This window comes from Ursus americanus, chromosome 30 (genome assembly GCF_024610735.1).
Source record: "Ursus americanus isolate L20-20 chromosome 30, mUrsAme1.1.p, whole genome shotgun sequence".
NCBI classification, from domain to species: domain Eukaryota; kingdom Metazoa; phylum Chordata; class Mammalia; order Carnivora; family Ursidae; genus Ursus; species Ursus americanus.
Genome location: NC_142156.1, coordinates 19,345,320 through 19,370,137, shown reverse-complemented (window position 1 = coordinate 19,370,137; position 24,818 = coordinate 19,345,320). Strand labels below are relative to the sequence as shown.

At 39.6% G+C, this 24,818-nt stretch overlaps 1 protein-coding gene across 4 annotated transcripts in view; it reads left to right on the top strand.

Moving 5' to 3' along the window:
* The window catches only part of SBNO1 (strawberry notch homolog 1), a 54,405-nt gene extending 31,027 nt beyond the window's left edge, over nucleotides 1–23,378 (top strand). For all 4 annotated transcript variants that reach the window (XM_045778462.2, XM_045778445.2, XM_045778454.2 and 1 more), the window contains 15 exons: nucleotides 561–728; nucleotides 822–997; nucleotides 1,442–1,573; nucleotides 3,588–3,723; nucleotides 4,887–4,999; nucleotides 5,089–5,160; nucleotides 5,616–5,715; nucleotides 8,098–8,172; nucleotides 8,886–9,032; nucleotides 9,118–9,212; nucleotides 9,307–9,399; nucleotides 13,151–13,288; nucleotides 13,904–13,980; nucleotides 15,560–15,753; nucleotides 16,938–23,378. In XM_045778462.2, coding sequence (XP_045634418.1) covers nucleotides 561–728; nucleotides 822–997; nucleotides 1,442–1,573; nucleotides 3,588–3,723; nucleotides 4,887–4,999; nucleotides 5,089–5,160; nucleotides 5,616–5,715; nucleotides 8,098–8,172; nucleotides 8,886–9,032; nucleotides 9,118–9,212; nucleotides 9,307–9,399; nucleotides 13,151–13,288; nucleotides 13,904–13,980; nucleotides 15,560–15,753; nucleotides 16,938–17,080 — 1,859 coding nt within the window. In that variant the 3' untranslated portion in view covers nucleotides 17,081–23,378. The remainder of the gene's footprint in view (nucleotides 1–560; nucleotides 729–821; nucleotides 998–1,441; nucleotides 1,574–3,587; nucleotides 3,724–4,886; nucleotides 5,000–5,088; nucleotides 5,161–5,615; nucleotides 5,716–8,097; nucleotides 8,173–8,885; nucleotides 9,033–9,117; nucleotides 9,213–9,306; nucleotides 9,400–13,150; nucleotides 13,289–13,903; nucleotides 13,981–15,559; nucleotides 15,754–16,937) is intronic.
* Nucleotides 23,379–24,818: the final 1,440 nt, after the last annotated feature.

Below are 24,818 nucleotides of genomic sequence, written 5' to 3'. Positions count from 1 at the left end.
TATAAAAATGAATAAATAAAATCTGTTTTTTCCCCAGTGCAATACAAATAAATCATTGCACAGAATCGAATCTTTGCTTAGTGGGGAACTCCCCAAGCTTATCTGGCTTTTGGTAGTTTAGCTCATTTATGTGAGATAGTGGCCTCAATTTTGTGCAGTGATTTTATTATTTTTATTGTTGTTAGATTTTTTATTTATCTAGAGAGTGAGAGAGAGAGGGAGTGGGGGGAGGAGCAGAGGGAGAGGGACAAGCAGACTCTGTGCTGGGTATGGAGCCTGACGTGGGGCTCAGTCTCACCACCCTGATACCACGACCTGAGCTGAAACCAAGAGTCGGACACTCAACCGACTGAGCCGCTCAGCTAACCAAATCACTTGTGCAGTGATTTTTAACCTCATACTATGGAATTGTACCTTATAGTGTATTGGATATACTGGACCACTGAAGTTGATGATGATTTTTAAGTTACCAGTTAATACAAAAAATTCAAGGGTTGTTTCCCTTGAAGATTTTGCTTCTTTTACAAGTGATTTGACACATACCTTTCCTTAACTTTCAGATCCCTGGTTAATCAGAAAAGATCACAAGAAAAACAAAGATAAAAAAAAAAAGAAAAGTATAGATCCAGATTCTATTCAAAGTGCCTTATTAGCATCAGGTCTTGGATCAAAACGACCTAGTTTTTCATCTACACCAGTAATTTTGCCTGCTCCTAACAGTGCACCAGGTATCTATGGGGAAGCTTGTTTTGTTGAAATGTACTTTTAAACAAAACGTACTTAAACTTTGTACTGATTTTTAACAAATGTACTTTATCTAGCTAACAGTAACACCAACAGTAACAATAGCCTTATAACAAGTCAGGATGCTGTGGAAAGGGCCCAGCAGATGAAGAAAGACCTACTTGATAAACTAGAGAAATTAGCTGAAGACCTCCCTCCTAATACCCTGGATGAACTTATTGATGAACTTGGTGGCCCTGAGAATGTTGCTGAGGTAAATATGACTTGATCAGGGCTGTGTCTTGGTCCCTTTTTTTGGTAACTTCAAAGCCCTTTAGAATGAGTAATATTTTGGATATCATCACATAATAATGTATCTAATTTTCTCTTAGATTTTAGAACCTTTGTTCCCTGTCATCCTAGAGTCAGTGAATTCTCATCCTTAGTATCTGTTTACTCAACACACTGATCTGTTACTGTTCCTGTCATGCAGCCTCTGTGATTCTTGCCACATATTTGCTTTCTCTGCTGGAATTCGAGCTTTTCAAAACCAGACACTGTGTTGCAATGTTCTGTACCTGACACTACCCGGTGCGGCACAGGCTGCACCGTATGTACCGGCTTCCTCACCCACTAAGTTTCTCTAATGCAGGGGTCCTGTGCTTCCTGCGTCTTAATCAGGTACCTTAACTCTAAGTGACACTGTTTGGCTTTGCAGATGACTGGTCGCAAAGGGAGGGTTGTAAGTAATGATGATGGAAGCATATCTTACGAGTCAAGATCTGAACTTGATGTCCCTGTGGAAATACTAAATATCACAGAAAAACAAAGATTTATGGATGGAGATAAGGTACGTTTTTCTGGAATGAATTCTTTTCTTTTCTCTTCTTTTCTTTCTTTTCCTTTCTTTTCTTTCTTTCTTTCTTTCTTTCTTTCTTTCTTTCTTTCTTTCATTCATTCATTCATTCATTCATTCAAGAGAGCATGAGGGGGGGAGGGTCAGAGGGAGAAGCAGACTGTCTACTAAGCAGGAATCCCTGCTACTCCAGGATCATGAGCTGAGCCGAAGGCAGTCGCTCAATTGACTGAGCCACCCAGGCGCCTTCTGGAATGCTTTTCAATGAAAAATATAATGTCCATATATTTAAATGAATATTTAGGGGTTTTTTTTCTTTTAAAAGAAATTATGTTGAATGTTGTTATTCTATAATTTTTAGTAATTGCACATAATCCCTGAATATTTTACACATTTTCATTATTTTTCACAAATTGAATGTAGTAAAGTATTGTGCACAGAATTAGATGTGTCTCTTAATAACTTTGGAGGCTTTTTAAATTCTTAATCAGAGTATTAAAATATTGTGTTCTTTTAGGTCATGTTAGTGGCTTCACATCTAATGCTCTTCTCCAGTGTCAGTCTAATTTTGACTCTAGAACTATATTTAAGTGTACCCAGGTTACTAGTGTCCTTTGGTTTTGCTGATTCTCTTATTGCTATGACATGTCATATTAGGATGATCATTTTGAGTGACGTGTGGATTGGCTTGCGTGCCTCACCGCTGTAGAGACCTTGGTTGCTGCCAAAGGCTCTTTGTATACTGTTGAGTAAATGTCAGTCAATTTTGAGATTCTCAGGCTAGTTCTTCCCATCTACTTGAAAAATTGCCATAAGCGTTTGCTGATGAGATTGCTAAAAAATAGGGGTACCACTTTAACTTAATTCCTTAATTTAAGCGGTAGGATAAAATCTCTGTTTAACCACATTTTTCTTTATTTCAGTGAGTTTTTCTGCAACTAAAAAAATAGAGGATAGATACCACTATCAAAGTTGTCTTTTTTTTTTTTTTTTTAAGATTTTTATCTATTTGAGAGAGAGAGAGTATGAGCCAGGGGCAGAGGGAGAAGGACAAACAGACTCCCCACTGAGCATGGAGCCAGGCTCAATCCCAGGATCCTGAGATCATGACCTGAGCCGTAGTCAGATGTTTGACCAACTGAGCCTCCCAGGCGCCCCCAAAGTTGTGTTCTATAAATATATTTAATAGCTTGTGTTACATATTTTTTTAAAGATTTATTTATTTACTTTAGAAAAAGAGTGCATGCGTGAGAACTGGGGGAGGGGGAGAGGGAGAGAGAGAATCTCCAGCAGACTTCCCACTAAGCTTGGAGCCCAACACAGGGCTTGCTCTCATGACCCCGAGATCATGACTTGAGTTGAAATCAAGAGTTTCGACGCTTAACTGACTGAGCCACCCAGGCGCCCCTCATGTTGCATATATTAAAGATTGTAGGTAGAGGTATTATCAGTTGTGTTACATACTTTGTTTCATGAATTTATGCCCGTGTGCATTACAATTGTATTAGTTAGAATTAGTTTTAGCTGTTAAGTGACAGAAAATCCAAAATCGTATTGACTTAAACAAGGTAGAAGGTAATTTCTTCTATGTACAACTTTGAGTAGGTAGACCAGAGCTGTTAATGGCTCCTTGAAGATTACGCCACTTCTGTCTTATTCCTTTAACATGTGAGGCTCCATTTTCAAGTTACCTATTTCAGATTCAGTCTTTACATCTCTATATTTCATCTGGCAGAGAGGAGGAAAGAAGAGAAGGGCATGCCCTTGACTTCTAAGGACATTTCTTAAATGTTCATACCACCTACACGCTAGTGCAGGGGAAAGTGAGAAAGTAGTCTTGATTCTTGGCAGCCATGTACCTGCCTAAACTTAGAGGGGGGTTATAATTTAGGAAGAAGGGGAGACTAGGTATTGGTGGGTCACTACTACTCTAATTAAGAACTTTAAGGTACTTGCCTACTTGTCTTTGTGCAACAGTGCTCATTTTCCCCCCTTATATTGGATACAGAATATTGCTATTATCTCAGAAGCTGCCAGCTCGGGTATTTCATTACAAGCAGATCGGAGAGCTAAAAATCAAAGGCGAAGAGTTCATATGACTTTGGAATTACCCTGGAGTGCTGATAGAGCAATTCAGCAATTTGGTAAGTTCCTACATTGAATTTCACTGAATTGATAGCTAGGGATCATTGGAAATGTGTACATATCAAAAGTTGTATTTAATGTCAGATATCTTAAAATATGACATGGAGATTTTGGACTGTTTGTGTATTGTATAGAAAACTATAGAATACATGAATCCATTTCTTACCTATTTTAAGAAATGTAAAAGATCTGTGTTGGTTTTCTTGGAGTTTCTGGCATTATATCTCAGAACTGGGTTCCTCAGGAGTATAATCATTATTGACTTCAGCATGTATGTGGTCTGTGTCAGAGCACCTGCCACCTCATGTCCTTTTCAGCCCTCGGTGGCTTTACTGAGGGCATATTGCTCTTCCCTTGCCTTAGATGTTCACGTCCCTGTGACATGATGATTTTAAAAAAACAACAATTTTAGGGGCTCCTGGGCAGCTCAGTCAGTTAAGCGTCCGACCCTTGATTTTGGCTCAGGTCATGATCTCTGGGTCATGGGATTGAGCCCTGCGTTGGGCTCCGTGCTCAGCAGGGAGTCTAGTTGTGATTCTCTCTTTTCCTCTGCCTATCTCCCCCCAACCCCAGACCGTGTGTGCATTGTCTCTCTCTAAAATAAAATCTTAAAAAAAAAAAAGAAAAAAAATTTTTTTTTTGGGGGGGGAAGAATCCAGAGCAGCTGTGCTTCAGCAACATTGTGGTTAACCCAAGTGGGGCAGAAGTAATAATATGTTTATCATTGAACAGTTCTGTGGCAGTTTCTGTTCTTTTGTAAGAAGGAGTATTGTTCTGAATATGGGTGTTGTTCAAGTCAGTGTTTTTTATTTTGTACCTTTGGGGGAGTTACAGTAATTGTTATATTCTTTTTTTTTTTTTTTTAAGATTTTTACCAATTTATTTGACCAAGCATGAGTAGGGAGGAGGGGAGGGAGAAGCAGGCTCCCCGCTGAGCAAGGAGCCCGATGTGGGACTCAATCCCAGGACCTTGGGATCATGATCTGAGCCGAAGGCAGACACATAACCGACTGAGCCACCTAGGCACCCAGTAATTGTTACATTCTTTAATTTTTCCTCTTAAGGGTTTCTTAATACCAGCTTAGTGTTAAAATGCTAGGAACAGATTTCAGAATACTCTGTATCTAGTGAACACAGTCAGTATTTTTAATGTCGTTTACAGGACGAACTCATAGATCAAACCAAGTTACTGCTCCCGAGTATGTGTTTCTGATTTCTGAATTGGCAGGGGAACAAAGATTTGCTTCTATTGTTGCTAAAAGACTTGAGAGCTTGGTAAGTTCTTGGGTTGTGTACTTGTGTGTAAAAGATGGTGAATACAACCTGTCTTCTGTGCCGTGATTGGAAATTTTATGTCTTGATAGGGAGCACTTACACATGGTGACAGAAGAGCAACAGAATCTAGAGACCTGAGCAGGTTCAATTTTGATAATAAGGTACGTGTCAGCTTATATTGTGGTACTGTGGGGTGTCTGTGGTGAACAAAAAGGGAAAGCGGTTACTGTTTGAAACTTAAAACTGCCTCTTGTAATTTTACTGTAAAATGATAGCGTCCTATAAGATTTTTACATATCAGATCTTTGGTGATCAACTCTGCAACATAATCCTATTTTCATTCCTGTTAGAAAATAGGAATATAATAAATACTTGTGAATGAATTAAGTGTGAATTTCCAGGAATGAAGGAAATTATTTACTGGACATCTGTCGTGTGCACAGGTGTGAACTAGGCACTAGGCAGTATAGTATATAATATCTATATATAAAAAGATAATTGAGTCCTGCTATTTTTGAATCTTTGGTACCATAATAGTTTTTATAGTGTTCAGTTGGTCATCTGAATGAAATGTTTCCAAATGCTGAAACTGGTTAATTTTTTTTTTTTATTGCAGTATGGAAGAAATGCTTTAGAAATTGTCATGAAATCCATCGTCAACCTAGATTCTCCTATGGTATCACCACCTCCAGACTACCCTGGAGAATTCTTTAAAGGTAACTTTTAAAAATAATCACAACAGGAAAATGAGTACAAAATAGGCACTGAAACCTTTTTTTTTTTTTTTAAAGATTTATTTATTTATTAGACAGAGAGAAACAGCCAGCGATAGAGGGAACACAAGCAGGGGGAGTGGGAGAGGAAGAAGCAGGCTCTCAGCGGAGGAGCCTGATGTGGGGCTCGATCCCGTAACGCCGGGATCACGCCCTGAGCCGAAGGCAGACGCTTAACCGCTGTGCCACCCAGGCGCCCTCACTGAAACCTTTTCTGACATGTGCTGTTGTGTTTCATTTTCTTTGGACATAAACTGTGTAAACAATTAGAAATTAAAGGGCAACAGACACCTAAGTTGACCTCTTATAATCAGTAGATTATTAAATTGCATTCATATGAAGTATTTTGTGCTCTTGACAGTTTATTGCATGTTAATACTAGATTAGTAGAAGAAACTGGTTTTGTTAGATTAATTAAAATCACTATGCCAGACAGCTTTTAAAATTTAATTTTGAAGTATCTAGGTAAATCTGTGGAGGATGGCATAGGGTGTAGATAAAACAAAATTGGCTGTGTATTCATAGTTAAAACCCTGTGATGGATACGTGCATATGGTTCATAGAATGCTGTCTTTACATTTGTATGTTTTGGAAATTTCCGTATTAAAAAAAAGTCCAGCAGAAGGCTATAGAAACTCTTTTACCTATCTTTCAAATTGGTAGAATATATTTTGCCCATAAATGTAAGTAGTCTAGATGGTTTTGATTTTTGATAATTTATTTTATAATTCAGGAAGCTATGAAAATATTTTGGAAAATATTTAGATGTAAGATATTGGAAACATTGTAGAGTTAGGACTTTTCACTAGAAAGTCCTTTCCAATCGGAAACCAGTGTTTAGTATTGGTAGAAGCCATATTGACATACTGTCAAGAGTGTTTATCACTGATGGCATTAACAAAGCAAAAAAAACAAAGACTATTTTTCCTTCTTCTTCCATTCCCTTTCCTCTCTTTTTCTTTTCTTTCCTGGTGGTGGTGGTGGTGGTGGTGGTGGTGGTGGTGTTTAAAATGACTCCCTCATTTACTTGTAATTTTAAAATTACATGTTACTAGGGGTGCCTGGCTGGCTCGGTCAACAGAGCATGTGACTCTTGATCTCAGGAGTTGTCAGTTCAAGCCCCATGTTGGGTTTGTAGAGATTACTTAAAAATAAAATCTTTGAGAAAAATAAATAATAAGTTACTTACTTATTGTAAGTAATGAAAAAAAAGTATTTAATAAGGAGTCCGTCATGTTCTCCCCTTAATCCCCACCTTCCATTCTCACCTACTGAAGTCACAAAAGTTGACAGTCTGAACAGGGGCAGCCTGCCACATCTTTTCTCCATGTTTGTCTAAACACAGCTTTTCTTTTAAATTTTGTTAATATTATTTTACTATTACTACAGTGTACTTTTCTCACTTCATACCTCCTATACTCAGTACCTCAACTCAGTACCTATAGCACTAACTTTTTTTTTAACAGTTCCATAATATTCTGCAACTGGCTTATACAACAGTTTTTTTTCCCTAATCATTCCCTTATTGGTATTCAGGTGGTTTTCAGTTTTTTTGCACCATCACAAACAGTGCTGAAGTTATACGGCTTAATCCTATATAGATTTTCCCTCATAAGATTGGTTTCCAAAAGGAGGATTTTTGGTTACACAGTTGTCACCTGCAGAATCTATAAACAGTTTTGTGCATGTAGCAGAGTACTAGCTTTTATTAAATGTGTAAATAGGATACGATAATGCTTCCTGTCGACCCTTTTCTCTTAACGCCCTTGTTCTGTAAGTCTGGGTTGGAACCTGGACATCAGTATTAAAGAGCCCCATAAACTGCCTTCTTAGTAACATAATTCAGAACATGTTAACTGTTACACGTATTGCTTATCTTTTGCAGCACCTTGTCAATACTGATAATGTGTGAGAGGGGAAACAAGATAAATAGCTTATTTACACAGTTATTTAATCAGCTAGTCTATATGTTCAAAATTGTTTATATTCTGTAGGTGATAACTGTATAACCAAAGATGTCTATAGCCAAAGACTGCTACTAGAAAGATATTTTAATGAGATAATAGAGTGTGAAGTTTGAGTACTGTAGGATTTTAGAGTGCCTAAAAGACCTTTGGGGACTGTGTGTTCCATTTAATTCAGCTAATAGGAACTATGAAAAATACTTTAGGCTGTGTTTTAATGCTAGAACTTGTGGTCTAGTTTGGGGCGCCTGGGTGGCTCGGTCGGTTAAGCATCTGCACAAAAGAATTTGATCAAATTTGATTAGTCGGGTAATAGCTCATTGAGTCATTTGGGTTATAAGGTTTTTTAATTTTCCGACAGATGTTCGACAAGGACTGATAGGTGTTGGCCTGATAAATGTAGAAGATCGTTCGGGAATTCTTACTCTAGATAAAGGTAAGAGTATAAGTTTTGGATATAGACATAAGACATAACTGTTGCTGTATTGTTACAGGCCATTTTCTTTATGCTTTTGTCAGCTTGAAGGGGAAGCTTCAGTTCTCAATCCCTCCTTCTTGAGTGCTCATAAAGCACACTCGGTGGTTTTTGCCACTGTGGTTATTCAAAAGAGATTAAACGTTTATTTTGTCTGCAAAGCAGCAATTCTCAATTCAGGTTGCATATATGATCAGCTGTGAAGCTTTTAAAAAATACTGAAGCCAGTGCTGAGGCTTAGACATTGGTAATTTCCCATGGTTCTAAAGCTTCTAATTTTGCAGCCAAAGTTGAGCTTCACAGACTTACAGCACTTAGAACTTTTTACGAGTCAGGATTTCATGTTGGAGAACAAACATTGTCATGTGCTAAATTGTGTCCAGACTTTCAGAAAGTGAAGTTTGACGATGCACACATTGAATAAGACAACCATCTTTGGAGCATGTATGCGGTCGTGCTAATTGCTAGAGGTAGAAATGGTCAAATTATAGCTCCGTTCTGGGAGCAGCGCAAGGTTGTGGGTGTGAGGGAAGACCATGGAGGAGGAAGTGAGACTTGGTCTTGGCTTAGATGAATAAATGTTTTTTTTTGTTTTTTATTTTACTTCCAGGGGCAAGTGGGTTTTAATTGCCATTCAAGTGCATTAAATCTTTCATATAATCTTGTCCTTGCAGATTATAACAACATAGGAAAATTCTTAAATAGAATTTTGGGTATGGAAGTGCATCAGCAGAATGCGTTATTTCAGTATTTTGCAGACACACTTACAGCAGTTGTTCAAAACGCCAAAAAAAATGGAAGATACGATATGGGCATTTTAGGTAAGTAGAGAAATTTTGAAAATGTCCTGTGTATTCCTAATAAAATGTTCTTTTTCCATTTATTTGTTGCATTTTCTTGTTTAAGATCTTGGTTCTGGAGACGAAAAAGTGAGGAAAAGTGATGTTAAGAAGTTTTTGACTCCAGGATATTCCACCTCTGGTCATGTAGAGTTATACACTGTAAGTCTGGGAAACGTGCACGTGTAAGTGTAACCTCCTGTGATTGGCACTCACAGAAATGAGTGTCATTTAAATTGTATTATTTCTTTTACAGATTAGCGTGGAGAGGGGAATGTCTTGGGAGGAAGCCACCAAGATTTGGGCTGAGCTGACAGGACCAGATGATGGCTTTTACTTGTCATTGCAAGTAAGACTTGTCTTTTCGCCATGTTAACTGTTCAGATATATAATGCGTTGTTGTTTCCAGCAGTGCAGTTACCTGTCCACTTTGCGCTGGTTTTCCAATTGTGTTTAGCTTTTCTCTTTTTTGATGATTTATCATTGTAACTGGTTTGTTCGTCCTTTTATAGACACTTTCATTTAATGTATTTTGAGGGGTGTTATTAGGTACGAGTTTTGAATTATTACATATTCTTGGTCAATTGGACCCCTTTGTTTCATGGTGCAGTGACCTTCTGTAGGCCTTCACAAAGGACTACATTCATATTTAGTTCTGTAGGCCTCTAATAAGCTTTATATCTGAAAGATTTACTTTTTAGTTATGAGTGTAAATAATTCCTTAGTATTTGTGGGTAGAGCTAAGGAGGAAGGAAGTGTAAATATGTATGTGTTTACATAGTCGTACATTTACATGGAGACATACGCACACCCACAAATGCATGCATGCGTGTATACGATCATCCATGGTCATCGTACAGTACCTTGAATTTTCCTGTTAAAGACTAGGGAATTTTTATGTCACCTCTCTCTGATATTTATCTGTGTGCTCTTCTGCAGTAATAATCTTTATTCTCCCTGGCACACAGGATGATAAAAGATTACCAATACTATACCCCAATATTCCTGAATAATTTGGGGAAAAAAGCATAAGCTTTTTTTTGCTTTTGCTTCCCCCATTCTCCCATTTCATTAAAACATAGTTGTGCTGTTTCTTCATTGTCAGCTTACGGCACTTCTATAGTATGCTTTTCTTTTAATACTTAATATTAGCTCTAAAGGTAATTAAATTTGATGCTCACCTCTCACTAGTCTTTAAGGTTACTGTCTCGAATCTTTTTGTTTGTAGACTGTTCTGTAGTAGAGTCCTCAAGAAGGGCTTATTGGGAGCTTTAATCCCTGAGGTTGTTTGTTTTTAGATTTATCTGTCTATTTGAGAGAGAGCGTGGGAGTGCGTGCCTGCCTGCACCCGAGCAGGGGGAGAGGGAGAGAATCTATGCTGAGCAGGGCGCCTGACATGGGGCTCGATCCCAGGACCCTGAGATTATGACTTGAGCTGAAGACAGACGCTTAACTAACTAAGCCACCCAGGTGCCCCAGTGCTTCATTTTTGTGATTGAATAATGTTCCATTGTATGTATATACCATATTTTGTTTTTTATTTGCCAAATTTCTGGAGAGACCAACTGTAAATGAAGACCAGGTTCAAGATGTAACTGCATAAAAGAGACTGTATATGGTGGTGCCAGAGGCAGTGTGAGACCATAGCTGTCTAGAGCAGGTGTCCCCAAACTTCTTCTGTAAAGGGTCAGGTAGTAAATTCTTTAGGTTTTGTAGGCTGTGTGTAGTTTCTACTGATTATTCTTTTTTATTGATTTTTTTCTTCCTTCTCCCCTTCCTCCCTCCCTCCTTCTCTCCCTCTTTTCTTTCCTTCTTTCCTTGCTTCCACGTTCTTAAGTTTAGGAGCCTCAGGCCCATATTGGTCACAGTCCTGATTTTACTGGTCCCTGATTCAAGAGCAAAGCTCTCAAACTGAATCTGGCTCCTAATTATTTTGTTTTCTGAAAATATTATTGAGGGGCGCCTGGGTGGCTCAGTAGGTTGAATTTCTCACTCTTGATTTCAACTCAGGCCATGATCGCAGGGTCGTGAGATCGAGTTCTGTCAGGCTTCGCTGTCAGTGCAGAGTCTGCTTGAGATTCTCTCCCCCTCTCTCTCTTTCTCTCTCTCTGCCCCTCCCCTGGCTCTTGAGTGCACACGCTCTCTCTAAAATAAGTAAATAAAATCTTAAAAAAAAAAAAATCTTACTGAGATATTTCTAGATTCACATGAGCTTATGAGAGGTGATACAGAGAAATTCCTTGTACACCAGTTTCACCAATGGTAACATTTTACAAACCTATAACATAATATCAAAACCAGCATTATATCACTATTACATAATTCACCAGATTTTATTCAGATTTCTCCCTTAGATGGGATTTTGATTGGTGCACATTAGGGTCTTGGTTATTGGTTTTTCATTCCAAATTATTGCCAAAATTTACACACTGCTAGATTTTGAGGAAAGTGCTGATCCTCATCTTCCTTTGCGTGAAAGGATGTAGTAATACTGGTCCTTTGTTACTTCCTGCATGGCAGCAGATGACTGGATGTGAGGAGAGGCAGTCTTAGAAGGGGCATCATTCCAGGAAGGTGCAGGTGTTTGTCTTTGAAACTCCGCAAAAATAAGCAGACATGATTTACAGTGTTTAACCATGCGTTAACGTTAGGAAAACTATTTCGGGATTATTTTTATTTCCACTACAGTGTGGTGGTTTATTTTGTAATTATAATGAACTAACTTGACACTATAAAGACAGATTGCACTGTTATAAGCTTTAAACACTGTCCTTATAAGTATAATAATTTTATTGAATGTTTCACATCAACTGATAAAACATGTAAAATGTAATTTTTACCTTAACCATTGTTTTACAGACTTTGTAGTAATTATATAAGTGTTTCACATCATCTGAACAAGTGAATGATAAAGAATCTTTAATATCCATGAAGAGAAAAGTAAAGTAGCTCAGTGAGCTATTTATTTTTTAGAGGAGCTGGCAAAGTATCTTTACTTTGAAACTTTTTTTTTTCCTTCAGTTTTCCTCCAGAGATTATTGCTTAGAAATTGTTCACCATTCTTAGAGACAATGTTAATTTTCTAATCTTTATTTTCCTTTAGTTTAATGGGCCTTTTAATAACTTCTTCCTCTTAGCATTTCTACCATAAGTCCAACTTTTTTAAAAAATTAAAAATGTATGTAATTTCCATCATTCGTGTGATGCATCCATTTCTTCCACTTCTACATACATATTTATGTATTATTTGCTCCACATTTTGGCTTTTTCCCGTCATAGCTTTACTGTTTACAGATCATGTGACATCTCACTTCATTCTTAATGGCAACCATAGGGAGAGCGAGCCCTGATGGATTAGTAGATGAATGGAGGGAACCATGGGTGATCAAAATCGTTGTCTTCGATGTTGTGTTTCATTGTAACTTCAAGGAGAGGAACATTTTTTTTTTAATTTTCTTTTTTTTCTTTTTTTTTTTTTTAAGATTTTATTTTGTCACAGAATTGCACGAGCAGGGGGAGTGGCAGGTAGAGGGAGAAGCAGGCTCCCAGGTGAGCAGGGAGCCCAATATGGTACTTGATCCTAAGACCCTGGGATTATAACCTGAGCCAAAGGCGGATGCTTCACTGACTGAGCCACCCAGGCGTCCCGAGAGGAACATTTTTTAATAATGTTTTATTATGAAAAATTTTAAACATAGAGGTAAAAGGATTTTCCTCTGAAGACCTTGCCCCACTACCTAGACTCCTCCCACATGGTTGTCTGAGGCAGGAACATGGACTAAAACAAGCAAAATTGTTTCCACTGGACATTTGTGCTTTGAAGCTTTATTCAAAACAGTCTTCGAAGGAGTATCTTGGCCTCAACATACGTGTTCAGCATACCCCAGAATTAGGCTACAAGAACTTTCATTTGGGTGGGGCCATGTAAAACTCAGGGAGATGAGCAGCTGCCATCCTTCTCCACAGTTAGATTCGTGTGCTTACTCGGCATTACAGTCTTTCAAAGGATTGCATTTGCTAATATGATGGTACAAACAACAAGTTTATCTTCAAGTGTGCAGCACAAATCTTTATACTTTTTTCACTTTTTTTTTTAATAGATAAGGAACAACAAGAAAACTGCCATCTTAGTTAAAGAAGTGAACCCTAAAAAGAAGCTTTTCTTAGTTTATAGACCAAATACTGGGAAACAGCTCAAATTAGAAATTTATGCTGATCTAAAAAAGAAATATAAGAAGGTATTTTTTCATTTGTACATTATACTATTTATGAGTACCTGTTTTTATAATATATTGAAACTGTTTAGGAGAGCTCTGTGTCTATTTTAAAGTTATTTTGTCAATTTTTCCTATTTGATTACTGGAAAATTATTTTCAGAAAACATGTTGTCAAGTGTTGTTACATTAACACCCCAGTCTTAATGTTATCAACCATTAAGAAAATTGTAAGATGATTATTTGAAACAGCTTGGGTTGTCAAAAAAGGAAACTTCCAGTGCTAACTATAGAAATTAGAACTGCCATATTTATATTTTGCAATGATTTGTAGAAAAACAGTGAATGACTATGTTTTTTTCTAACATTACTATTAATTTTTAGTATTGCCTTATATTACAATTCTTCCTAGCCGGTTTCACTTGTAAACAATTACAATTAAACTAGCTATTTGAAACATTTATTACGTAGGAAGTGCCTAATGGCAGGACTTTATGAATGGCATTCAAATGCAGCCAATACCAAGGGCCAGATTGTCCGTATCGAGATTATTATAAGTTGGCTTTAGAGACCATTAGAAGGCAGCCAGTTTGTTTAAAACAATACTGTTTCAATGGAATTTTTGTCTTATTTTCACAGGTAGTCTCAGATGATGCCCTGATCCACTGGTTAGATCAGTATAATTCATCTGCAGATACTTGTACTCATGCTTATTGGTTAGTATTTTCATGTTTCTCACCATATTTTCCAAATGTAATCGAGATTTAATTTAAAAACACCTTCGCTTTTCAGCTGTCTGTCTCTAAGTCCACAGATTACTATTAGGTATCATTCCTTTTATCAGAAATACTTGTATGTCTGTGGACCACACACTCTCTGGGTGTCCCCTCTGTTCTTCGCTAATGCTTTGTTACTTCTGACCAACTGTCGTCTGGCAGTGTGGACTTCACTGTCATTCTTTTTTTTTTTAAAGATTTTATTTATTTATTTGACAGAGATAGAGACAGCCAGCGAGAGAGGGAACACAAGCAGGGGGAGTGGGAGAGGAAGAAGCAGGCTCATAGCGGAGGAGCCTGATGTGGGGCTTGATCCCGTAACGCCGGGATCACGCCCTGAGCCGAAGGCAGACGCTTAACCGCTGTGCCACCCAGGCGCCCCCTTCACTGTCATTCTTATTAAGACTTACTTTTTATCTCTTCTTCCTTCCCTTCCTTTATTTTTTTCCTTTCTTTTTTAAGAAAAGCTTTACTGGTGTCCCAAATCAGTTCCATTTTTAAGGCTAGGGAACTTGTAGGAAACTAAGTTGCTGACAGCACCAGAAAATGGGTTGTCGAGCCTGGGAACTGATCTGCTGTGCTACTAGGTTGGCTGGAGGGGTGTTCTTTCAAGTCACTGTGTAATAAATACCTCTTAACAGTGTTCATTTCAGGGCCTTGTATGGGATATTTTAATACACTGCAGATCATAGGTCTCACTGTTTTCTTACCCATTAAATAGTCAGTAGGGTATCCAGTCCACTTTATGAAAAGGAATATATAGGATACAGATGAATTTTAGCTAGGTGGTTTTTAGACACATATAGGTAGATAAATTTGATATAAGCAGTGTTTTGTTTTCATTTTGAGAACAAATCAGTGCTTTTGGAAATTAGGAAAAGCTTTCAAGATAAAATATTTTTAAAGTTAACTTACAAAAGTCCTCTCTAAAACATTTGTTTTGAGTATGAACAAGAAAGGTGCCCAATACTATGTGTTCTCTTCATTTATTATTCCAAAGATAATTTTATTGATGAATTGTGTAAATAATTTTAACCATTAACCTTATGTCTTTCTTTTTTACAGTTTTTAAAATATTTACTGGTTTCATTATTTTGGTTTGCTGAGGCTTTTCCCAGTTACATGATTTAGAATATATTGGTTGTTTAACACTTTTTAGAGGTAACTAGCAGAATTATTTGATTAACTAGCATCAACATAGTAAACTAATGAATGTTAAAATCACAGATCTTTTAAATGGATATTAAAACCAGTAAGTCAACCGTTTTACAGGGAGTCACACCCCAGAAATTTTATTTTCTAAAATAAATCTTAGAAACTTAAAAAATCGGCAATGATACCTTAAATTGGAAAGGATAATCCAATATGTCAGAAGATGTAATCTAAGAAACTGTCAGTAAAGAAAGGCAAATCGTGCTAGGACATTTTCCACTTGAAACATAGGTAGACTTTGTGGGCCTTTTATGTGTGTGTGTGTGTGTATGTATATACATATATCTTTTCCTCCCATCTATCCTAGGCGTGGCAACTGCAAAAAAGCCAGCTTGGGATTAGTTTGTGAAATAGGTCTTCGTTGCCGCACATATTACGTATTATGTGGCTCCGTTCTGAGTGTCTGGACAAAAGTAGAGGGTGTTTTAGCATCCGTCAGTGGCACAAATGTGAAGATGCAGATAGTTCGGCTAAGAACAGAAGATGGACAACGGATTGTAGGTGAGTCTAATTTTGGGGGTTGAGCTGTTGGAAAAAATCAGATCCTGTTTTTTTAATTTTGATTCTTGTATTTTAAAATCTCAGTATCTATTCCAGTAGGGGAATAGAGCTTGATTTATATGTTCTTAAAAGGTCAAATGGAAGTTAAGCCTTTGAATGGGCATTGTTGATTCTGGCTGAAGTTATGATGTGGTCATTTATTTTATGCTGATCTCAGCTGTTCCTGCTCCCCTTCCTCACTGTTGCTGTCTGCGCAGCCTCCCTGGTGTAAAGACTAAGCCCAGCCTCTTGCTGAGGAGTCCCTGAAGTCTACTGTTTTACAGTCACTGAGCCAAGCCGAGACTGAAACTAAAGTTAGCGTGCACAGAGACCGGCCTGGAGTTGTGCAGAGAGCATGGGCAGAGCAGGCCACCTGCGCCCACCATTCACTCACTGACAGGCTTCACAGGGAGTTTTCCGTGCTGCTTCATATTTGTTTCGTTTGCCACGACCTTCCTTTTTTATCATGGGTTGCAGATTGGCAGTCTGTGGGCCAGAGTCAGTCCGTGAACATTTTTTGACCCTCAAGTATTTTTGGTTGTTGCAAGTTTGCATTTGAATTAGTTGCCAACATTTAAAAGTCAAAAGCCTGGTTTTTCGTTTTCTCAAAAGGTGTGCATGCACACACATATGTACACGCACCAGCTTATGTGAAACATGGAGCCCCTGTTCCCAGATGAGAGGAGTTCAAGTTCCTTTACCCAGGACATACACTTTCCATAGTTTGCTAACGTCTGTACTGTGCCCACTTGGAAATTACCTGCTTCAGTCAGCATTGGAATTTGCAACCACTATCCTGTAGTCTTTTTGGTACATGAGTACTTGCCAAAGCAGGTTGTGTTTATGTGCATTTGTGGGGCTGCAAAGGTAGTAGATGGAGAGATACTCTACTTGACCTTCTGTTCCGCCACCAAGAAGATGGTGTTGCAGCGGACGTGCATATGCTTAGATATTTGTGGGTAAAGCTGTCGAGGAATTGGGTTACTTCTGCAGGGGCCATTTCACTTATTAGGTATTTATTTAGTTTTTGCATGGCGTCTTCTTCGTTACACTTAATACTATGCTTCATTTTGGAATGTGCTGTGGAACTGTAAAATATAGCTCTCCTGGATGCAGCCTTCATCAGTTCTTGTTTCTAATTGCAGGTTTGATCATTCCTGCAAATTGTGTGTCTCCTCTTGTAAATCTCCTGTCAACTTCAGACCAGTCTCAACAGCTTGCGGTCCAACAGAAACAGCTCTGGCAGCAGCGTCACCCGCAGAGCATCGCCAACTTGAGCAACGCATAAGAACAGACAGGTTTCGACATGGATGTATCTGAAATGCTGTTGAAGCATATCATTTGCATAAAAATCAGGGACAGTTTCCAAAGAATTATAATTTTTTTTCAGTTGTGCTCTCTCTAGTTAATTTTTTTGGGAATAAGGACAAACCTGGAATAGATAGCAAAACTGAAAATCAGCAGTGCCGATGGTGGTACATATGTCTTTCCTTTGCTTTTCCCATGGTACTTCCCATATGCTTTTACTTTGGGTGAGCAGAGGGATATGTGCGCGTGCGTGTGTGTCTGTTTGTTTGTGAGTTTGTTAAAGGCTACAAACCACAATTGGTTTAAAAATGCTTGGAACTTCCCAAACTGGCTTTACTTTTATGTTATACAGTGCTCAGGGTTAACGCAGTACATCCATGCAGTTGCTGTGGGAGTTATCCCCAGATGCATGTGTTTGAGTCTATAAATATAGAAAATATATATTGGTTTCTTTTTCCAACGTATTAAACAATAGGTTTATTAAAGCATGAAATGAAAGGTTGCATATCATGCATTCAGGTTCTTTTCTAGTTTTTGTTCTGACAGTGCATGTCTTTGAAAGCATGCGTAAACAAGATTAAAGCAAGTCAAGTACCGGAGAGAACATTTGTAGATGTACAGCATTGGTTATTGCATTTTTATAGTGTTTATACCTGGGTATTGCTTCTCACCCTGCAAATCCCACCCCCAGCCCCATTCTCCCTGCCCCAGGTTTCTTGTCAAGGTAATGAGTATATACATTTTTTTGTGGTAAAACTCTTAAAAAGTTAATTTTAATGTATTAATAGTATTCCTAATGTGTGCTGCAAAAATGGCTACAAGCCTGCTTTTCTTAAAATTACATTTTCCTTAACTTAAAGATAGTTTTAGAAAGAAGTACAAATTGGCTTCCATCTTGCAAACAATCTTTTTTTTTACTTCATTATCTTAATTTGTCACTCATAAAAAAGGAAACCGTACTTGAGCTGTAAACTAGACAATGAGGAGACACTTGAGGCTTCTGCTGTATGTTTATTTCTTGTTGTTATTGTTGTTACCCAGTAACTTGAATATTGTTTAATGTGTTGTAAGACATTGTAGAGTTTATCTCAAGCTGTTAAAAATGGTAATGTACAAATGTGAATAGACACTTATCTATAATATGGGTAAGTTTTGTTTTGCCTATAATAGATGTTTATAAAAACAAGTGAGGGGACAATTGTTTTTTTTGTTTCCTTTTGTTTCCCCCCCCCCTTTTTTTTTGCTTGCACAGGTTGCACTATTGAAAAATTGAGATTGTATAAACCTGGTCAAAAGCTACAAGATACCACAGTCTTGTAGATGTCAAATAAAAAGTTATGATACTAACCAGAGGTGGACTCGTGTTTAGGCCATCACCACGTTCAGAAGCAGTCTGTGACGGGGGTTCTGCAGAACTTGTGTATGGCTCCGCATTCCAGGTAGCCTTCTTTTGGGCTTCAGTTGGGCTAACCCTCAAAATTGAGATGGTGTCGAGGAAGGGGTGAAATGATAGTACTTTTGACTCTTGCTCAAGTTGAATTGTTGTCTTTTGTTACTTTGTAAACTTCTAGCAGAATCAGGTGGGGTGTGTGTTCAGTGATGGAAAGCTAGGGCTTTCATCTTCCTGTGTTTCTTTAAGCCTGAGTTTGCCTTAAGTTTCATTTGGATTTATTTATTCTTAATACCTAGAAGAACACATTGACAGTAATTTCTGTTCTTTGGCACGTTTTGCCAAGTGGATGCAACTTTTATCCTCAGTCTAGGCTTTCTATCTCAGGCAGTGATCCATCCGAATATCAACCAGTGTTCCTTGTTAGGGCCACGAGACCCAGCTGGCAGCCAAGAGCAGATTGTCCCACCTGCAGCAAAACTGCTCCGTTCCTCTCTTTTTAAACTGGTAGCCTGCTCAGCGTTCATCAGCACGCCAAAGTGAAAGAAGGGAACCCAAACAGACCTGCTCCCCTCAGTGAGACAACATGGCAGGGTTAGGGAAGGCAGATTCTCATAGGCTCTTGGCCCAACTTCCTCTTGTGGGGGGGTATCTTTTTTGCAGGGTATGACTATTTCCAAGCAGCGTCAGTGAAGGATTCTGTAGCATGCAGTTAGTGGACCCCCACAATTCCTGATATGGTGTGTTCTCTTTGAGCAGCTCGCCTGATGCAAAGGGCGTATGTATGTTCTGTTCTTTGAGGAGCAGCTTTGTTTTGCTTTTTAAAAATAAGGTCCAGCAATAAGGCCTCTGAAATCTCCAAGGAGACCTCAAAAAGGCAACCAGTGTAAATAGAGGGGGACCTGAGGTGCCATATGCCCCTGCCCATCTTGCCCAGCATGGTGTGGGGTGTGTTGAGCGCCAAGAGTCTGCTGCTCACCCCCTCCCTGGAGGCTGAACACAGGACCTTACACTGTGTGCTTACCTAAGTCAGCAGGTTCAGGTTGGCCAGCATGGGAAAACCCAGCATTCCAGGTCCTCCTCTGTCAAAAAAACCAAGTCTTAACAACAGCTAACTTTTGTAAATCAGGTCCATGCATTTCAGGATCTGAATGCCACGTCTGACCCCAGGGCCTTGTTGAACCCGATGCGAGTCCATTTGGCTCCTGCGATGCCTTCCCTCCCTTTTTAGCAATATGGCTCTGAGCACAAAGATTTGATTGTAAATCATGTTCATGTTTTCAGAGTTTACAGTGTCCATTGTGCTGAAAACCACTTCCTGAGGCCAGAGCTGCTCAGATGGTATCTTGGGGGGAATTCGTGTTCCCCGAGTTTAGCAATCTCCACACCACAAGGTCTATCTGCAGTTCAGTGGGATTATCCAGATAGGCATCAGTGATGTGAGTTCCTCAAAGTATTAACGAAGTATTTCTTTAAATACAACTTGATCAGAAAGTAAATATCTTAAGTAGTTTTCCCTTTTTGCTGCTATATTGCAGATAGACTCTTCAGTATCTTTTCTTCGCATCTGTGTATAAGCAAGAACTTGCGTCCAAAGCAACGTACTAGTGTGTGTTTGTGTACATACATTTATTCCAGTCCGCTTCAGAGTCAGCACTTCCGAAAATGTTTTGACCTGCATCAGGAACCCTTTCCATTTTAGTATGCTTCATCTGTAAAGGTAAAAGTTCTAGATTACCAAGTTCCAGGGACTGTAACATCTTAGAGGCACAGTTTTGTGTCTGCAGCCCCTGGGGCATTCATTTGCTAGCCTCCATGTGATGCTGTTGGAACTCCTAACAGGCACGACCAGAAAGGGCACCAGGATGGCGCGTATAATTGTACAATGGGAGCCTTTTCACCTACCCCCCCCCCCCCGCCGCTTCCCAGTTTAGCATGAAGGCAAAAAGCAGTAGATTACAAATGAATGGTGCATCTCAGTTTATGAAAGTAGGAGCAGAGGAAAAGTGTTTTCCCTTTTGGTCCTTTTCTTGATAAGATACTGAGAGGAAGGTCCCTGTCTACAATCTCTTTCTTTAAAAACGTACCTGAGTGATATTTGGTAGTTTCTAAGAATGGTGCTACATAAAAGTCGCTGTTAGGTTGAGATCCAGTTAGCCAGACGTTGGGTTAGTTCAGGCATCCCAATGGCAGAGGCAACCACTGTGATGATGGGCATTTGTTGACTACCCCTCCTGTGTCTGGGGTCCCCCTGGCTAACCACATACCCACACACAGGGCTGTGCACACTTCGCTGCTGGCGTGCGGCAGGCAGTCCACGTCGCGGCTATAGCTGCGAGCAGAAACCATTTGTGAGAATTCCTCAAGGGATGCCAGTTATCGAATACGAATGCAGTGTCTTGTAAGGGCATGTAAGTGAAGGAAACACATCTAGATACCTGCAACTCAAGCTAGCCCGTAGTTTTTTCTGAGTACTTGAGGTGAAATCCAAAACCCATCCTCTGATTTTATGCTGTACTTATATATATGTACATAAATGTGTATATATAGAAATGTTGAGTTCTTTTGAATTCTGACTGTAAATATTTCTTGTAAATTGGGACCCCATCCACTTGTTTTTCCCTTTCCCTCGTCCCTTCAATCCTATTTATTCTTTTCTTGACTTCCCATATGGGGCATCTTAATTTTTTTTTATATAAAAGTATGAAAAACTTCTTAGTTGAATTTGTTCATATATTTTAGAATTCAGTTTTGCATCTTCGCTATAGAATTCCTATGTCTATCTTGTGTTAATATTTTTCAACATGCCTGATTGTGTTTGCATTTTTATTACAAATTTTTACTGTGTGCAATGCATTGTATTGGGGGGAATGTACTTGAGTGCGATTTCTGATACTGTCATTATATGACGAGTTATGCTCATTTATGTTGCTCTTTGGAAGCTATAGTGAGCCTGATGTTTTCACATAAACAGATTTCTTCCCAAGACTTCCTTTAAGCTCCTCTAACTTCTTCAGTGCATTTGGGATCCATTGTAGCTCTTCGGTAACCCAACTTGCTCCTGCCCTTGTACCAAAGCCTTCATCTGTGTGGCTCTCCAGCTGAGTAGAAAATCTTGCGGGTCTGAACAGTAATTGATGGCCTGCTGCTGCTGCAAAGTTTCTGTGTTTTTTAAAGAAGTCAGGCCTGTACTGTTAATCTGCAAATAATAAATCAGAAATTTACTTTGCAGTGAGCACAGGTAATCTGCTTCTGCTCTCACCTGTTATGGATATTAATAGCAGATGGGGAGACTGGCCTGGTATGTGTGGGTCTCCATAAAGAATGTACTTGAAGGAACAGTTGTGCTCCAGAGAGAGCAACACAACTACTGCGGAGGCCTCCACGAGCCTTCAGCTCCTGGGTTCTGTGCTGAGGGTAGAACGGGCAGTTAACTGTGGTGGCCTGGCCAGCAGGCTCCCCGAGCCGCTCTCACCGCCAGCGTACTCCTGGTGGGTTGCCCTTGACTGGATGGAGCAGCCACAGACCTGGTTGCTGAGCTGGATTAAGGCATTCTTGATGATGAGTGTTGCCAGTAGGGAAGACCCAGGAGTGGTTCATGAAAATGGTGGTAATAATCAGCCGTGAGGCAAACAGACATTGGGTTTTTTACTTAAAGATTTTGCACCTTGAAGAAGATGTTCCTCCATGACTTTTAGGAAGGGTTGTGGTGAGCATTTCTTGGGCCTCTCACTCTCATACGTGTTTCACTTACCTATTGAACTTGTTAGACTTGTTGAAAATATACAAGTTGTCTGCATGTAGATAAGCCTTGGGAACCTAACATATCTTAAATTAGGGCCTGTCAGAGATGTGCTCTGGTGGGAATCCCGGCTCAGACCCACCCTGCCCTCTCCCTGCCTCTGGCGCCCGAGGAGTGGTGAGCGGGGCAGTGTGCACCTGCTGTCTCGGGCGCCCGTCAGTGCGGGCCCAGCAAGGGACGCAGCCTGGCCAGGTTGGTTCTTCCTGCTTCTGGAAGTTCAGGCCTCCTCCAGGTTGAAAGTCAATCCATAGGCCCCTTAGTGAGAATACCCCATTCTCCCACCTCCCCACCCCTAGGGCCTGTCTTGCTATGACAGTATCAGTGGCACTGAAGAGGATAAAGAAGCTTGAGCCTTCTTTCTGACTTCCACGTTAGGAGCAGAGAGCTTGTTTCTACGTAGCACATTGTGGTCTCACCGCCATTAGAGAAAAAAACCATCCTGTTCATGGTTTGTACTGAATTTGCAAACTACTGATACTATTTTTCAATAACCACTTGTATCTACCATCAGCCGTGAGAGGTGGGAAGAGGTACACTGTATCTCTGCAATAAAACTCGTGCCGGGTTCTACCTCTGCTGAGCAAAGGATGCTTTTATACGTAGGCGTAGATCTTCCTCCTTTACTGATCTGACTTGGTGCATCTTGAGACAACGTGTGATGGAATCCAAAGACAGTTTGAAACTAAGGTGGATGTAAACTCTTGGTTGTTTTTATTTGGTTCTCTTTTTTTAAAATCTCCCTTTTTATATTGCTCCTCTGTCTTTAATGTCCGTTAGTGTATGAAGGGTACGCACTGTTCTGATGACTCTGCACTGCTTCATTCAGCCTCCACGGTTAATCCAGTACCAAGTGTCCAGAAGCGATTGTTCCAACCATTTTGATATGTAACTTTAAAAATTGGGTCTCATGCAATAAACATGTGTTGGCTGCATTTAGCGAGGTTTACCCTTGCAAGTAAACAATGATCAACCATGAAGCATAACAAACTCTGTATTTAGTTTTTTGTTGTCGTGTTTTTTGTTTTGTTTTCTTTCTTCTTCTTCTTTTTTTTTGTAAGATTCTTAAATAAATTAAACTGGCTAATATGTTTTTTTCTCTGTCTGTGTTTTCTTTCTCTGGGTTCTGAGTTCCCCTTGGAGCTGTATCCAGGCCACCATCCTCGCCTAGAGAGCTTTCCTTTTGGGGGCTTGTACTTTCTTAAGGTGGGCATTTTGTTTAGAATGGATTATAGAAGACGTCTCACAGTGTGGCTAGGATGGAACCCAGCAGTCTTCAGAGCAGAAAACGCACACCCTGCCACACATGCAGACAGCTCTGCCGGCCTGGGCAGAGGTCCCACCACGGCTCCGGAGACTCACCTTACCGAGTGTCTTTCCCGAAAGATGCCACAAAACAGAAGGGTAGCCACAAGTAGTAGACGACCTGGGGCACAAGGCCCCTTCTTTAAAATCATTCCTGTTGTTAAGCAACTGTCTAGTCTGTGAGTCCAAGATTTGAGCTTTGCTTAGGAAAAAACAAACCAGTGTAGGAAACTGTCAGTGTTGTGTGCCTACTGTGTGCCAGTCGTTGTGGAGCGCTCTTCGTATGCCTTTCCATGGCTTTCAGTCCTGTAGTTTTCAGATGAAGTCACTTTGCTCAAATAAGCTATGATGAAAGGCATTTAGTTTCTCATTTTTGTGGGATCGGTGCCTTTAGGTATTAAGGGTTTTATAAGTAACTGCTGTGCACCTAGCATGGGGTCACATGCTGAGTACTTATTCTCACATCGAGACCGTAAACGAGCAAGCAGATAGGATTCTTGTGGTTATAGGAGTTCAGAAAGATCAGGAATGCTATGTGTGCCTGAGCCTAGGAGGTGACTGAGCATGGCGTTGAGGAAGCTGGAGTGGATGGAGAAGGGAGGGAACAAGCTTACGCCACTGTTGAGCTCTGGGACTCATGGATAGAGAAATAAGGATTGGCCAGGAAGTCCAGTCAGCTCCTCACCCTGGCCTTGGGAAGCAGAGAAAAGGGAACGAAGGGAAGAGAAGACACCAGAGAAGATCAGTTACCTCCCCTGTAAGATTTGAGTACCCTCACTCTCAACTTCACGGATGAGACAGGCACAGATCTGGGAGCCAGCACAGGGTGGGGGTCTGTCCAGCCTGGGTGGCCTGGGCCAGGAGTCAGCCCTGCTGTCCTGGGGAAAGGTAGAGGGAGAGGGCACGGGGTAGGAGGATGGGAACGCGTGCATGGATTTTTTTTTCTTTTTTTTCTTTTATATTTGGAATATGGCTTGTTTGTGAGTCTTGGTGGGGTTTGAAATGCTTAAGAGAATCATAATTTGTAGCTTGAAACTTAAGGGAATTTAATTAAATTTGTAAATGGTGTTTATGTTTAGGGGGATTTAATCTGTCACATGCATGAGATAATTGACTTTAATTGAACAGGTGAAAGGGAATGTTTTACATTTTAACCAGAATTTTTATTTTTATTTTTTTTAAAGGGATAGCACAGTTGGTTTTTTGGTTTTTTTTTTTAAGATT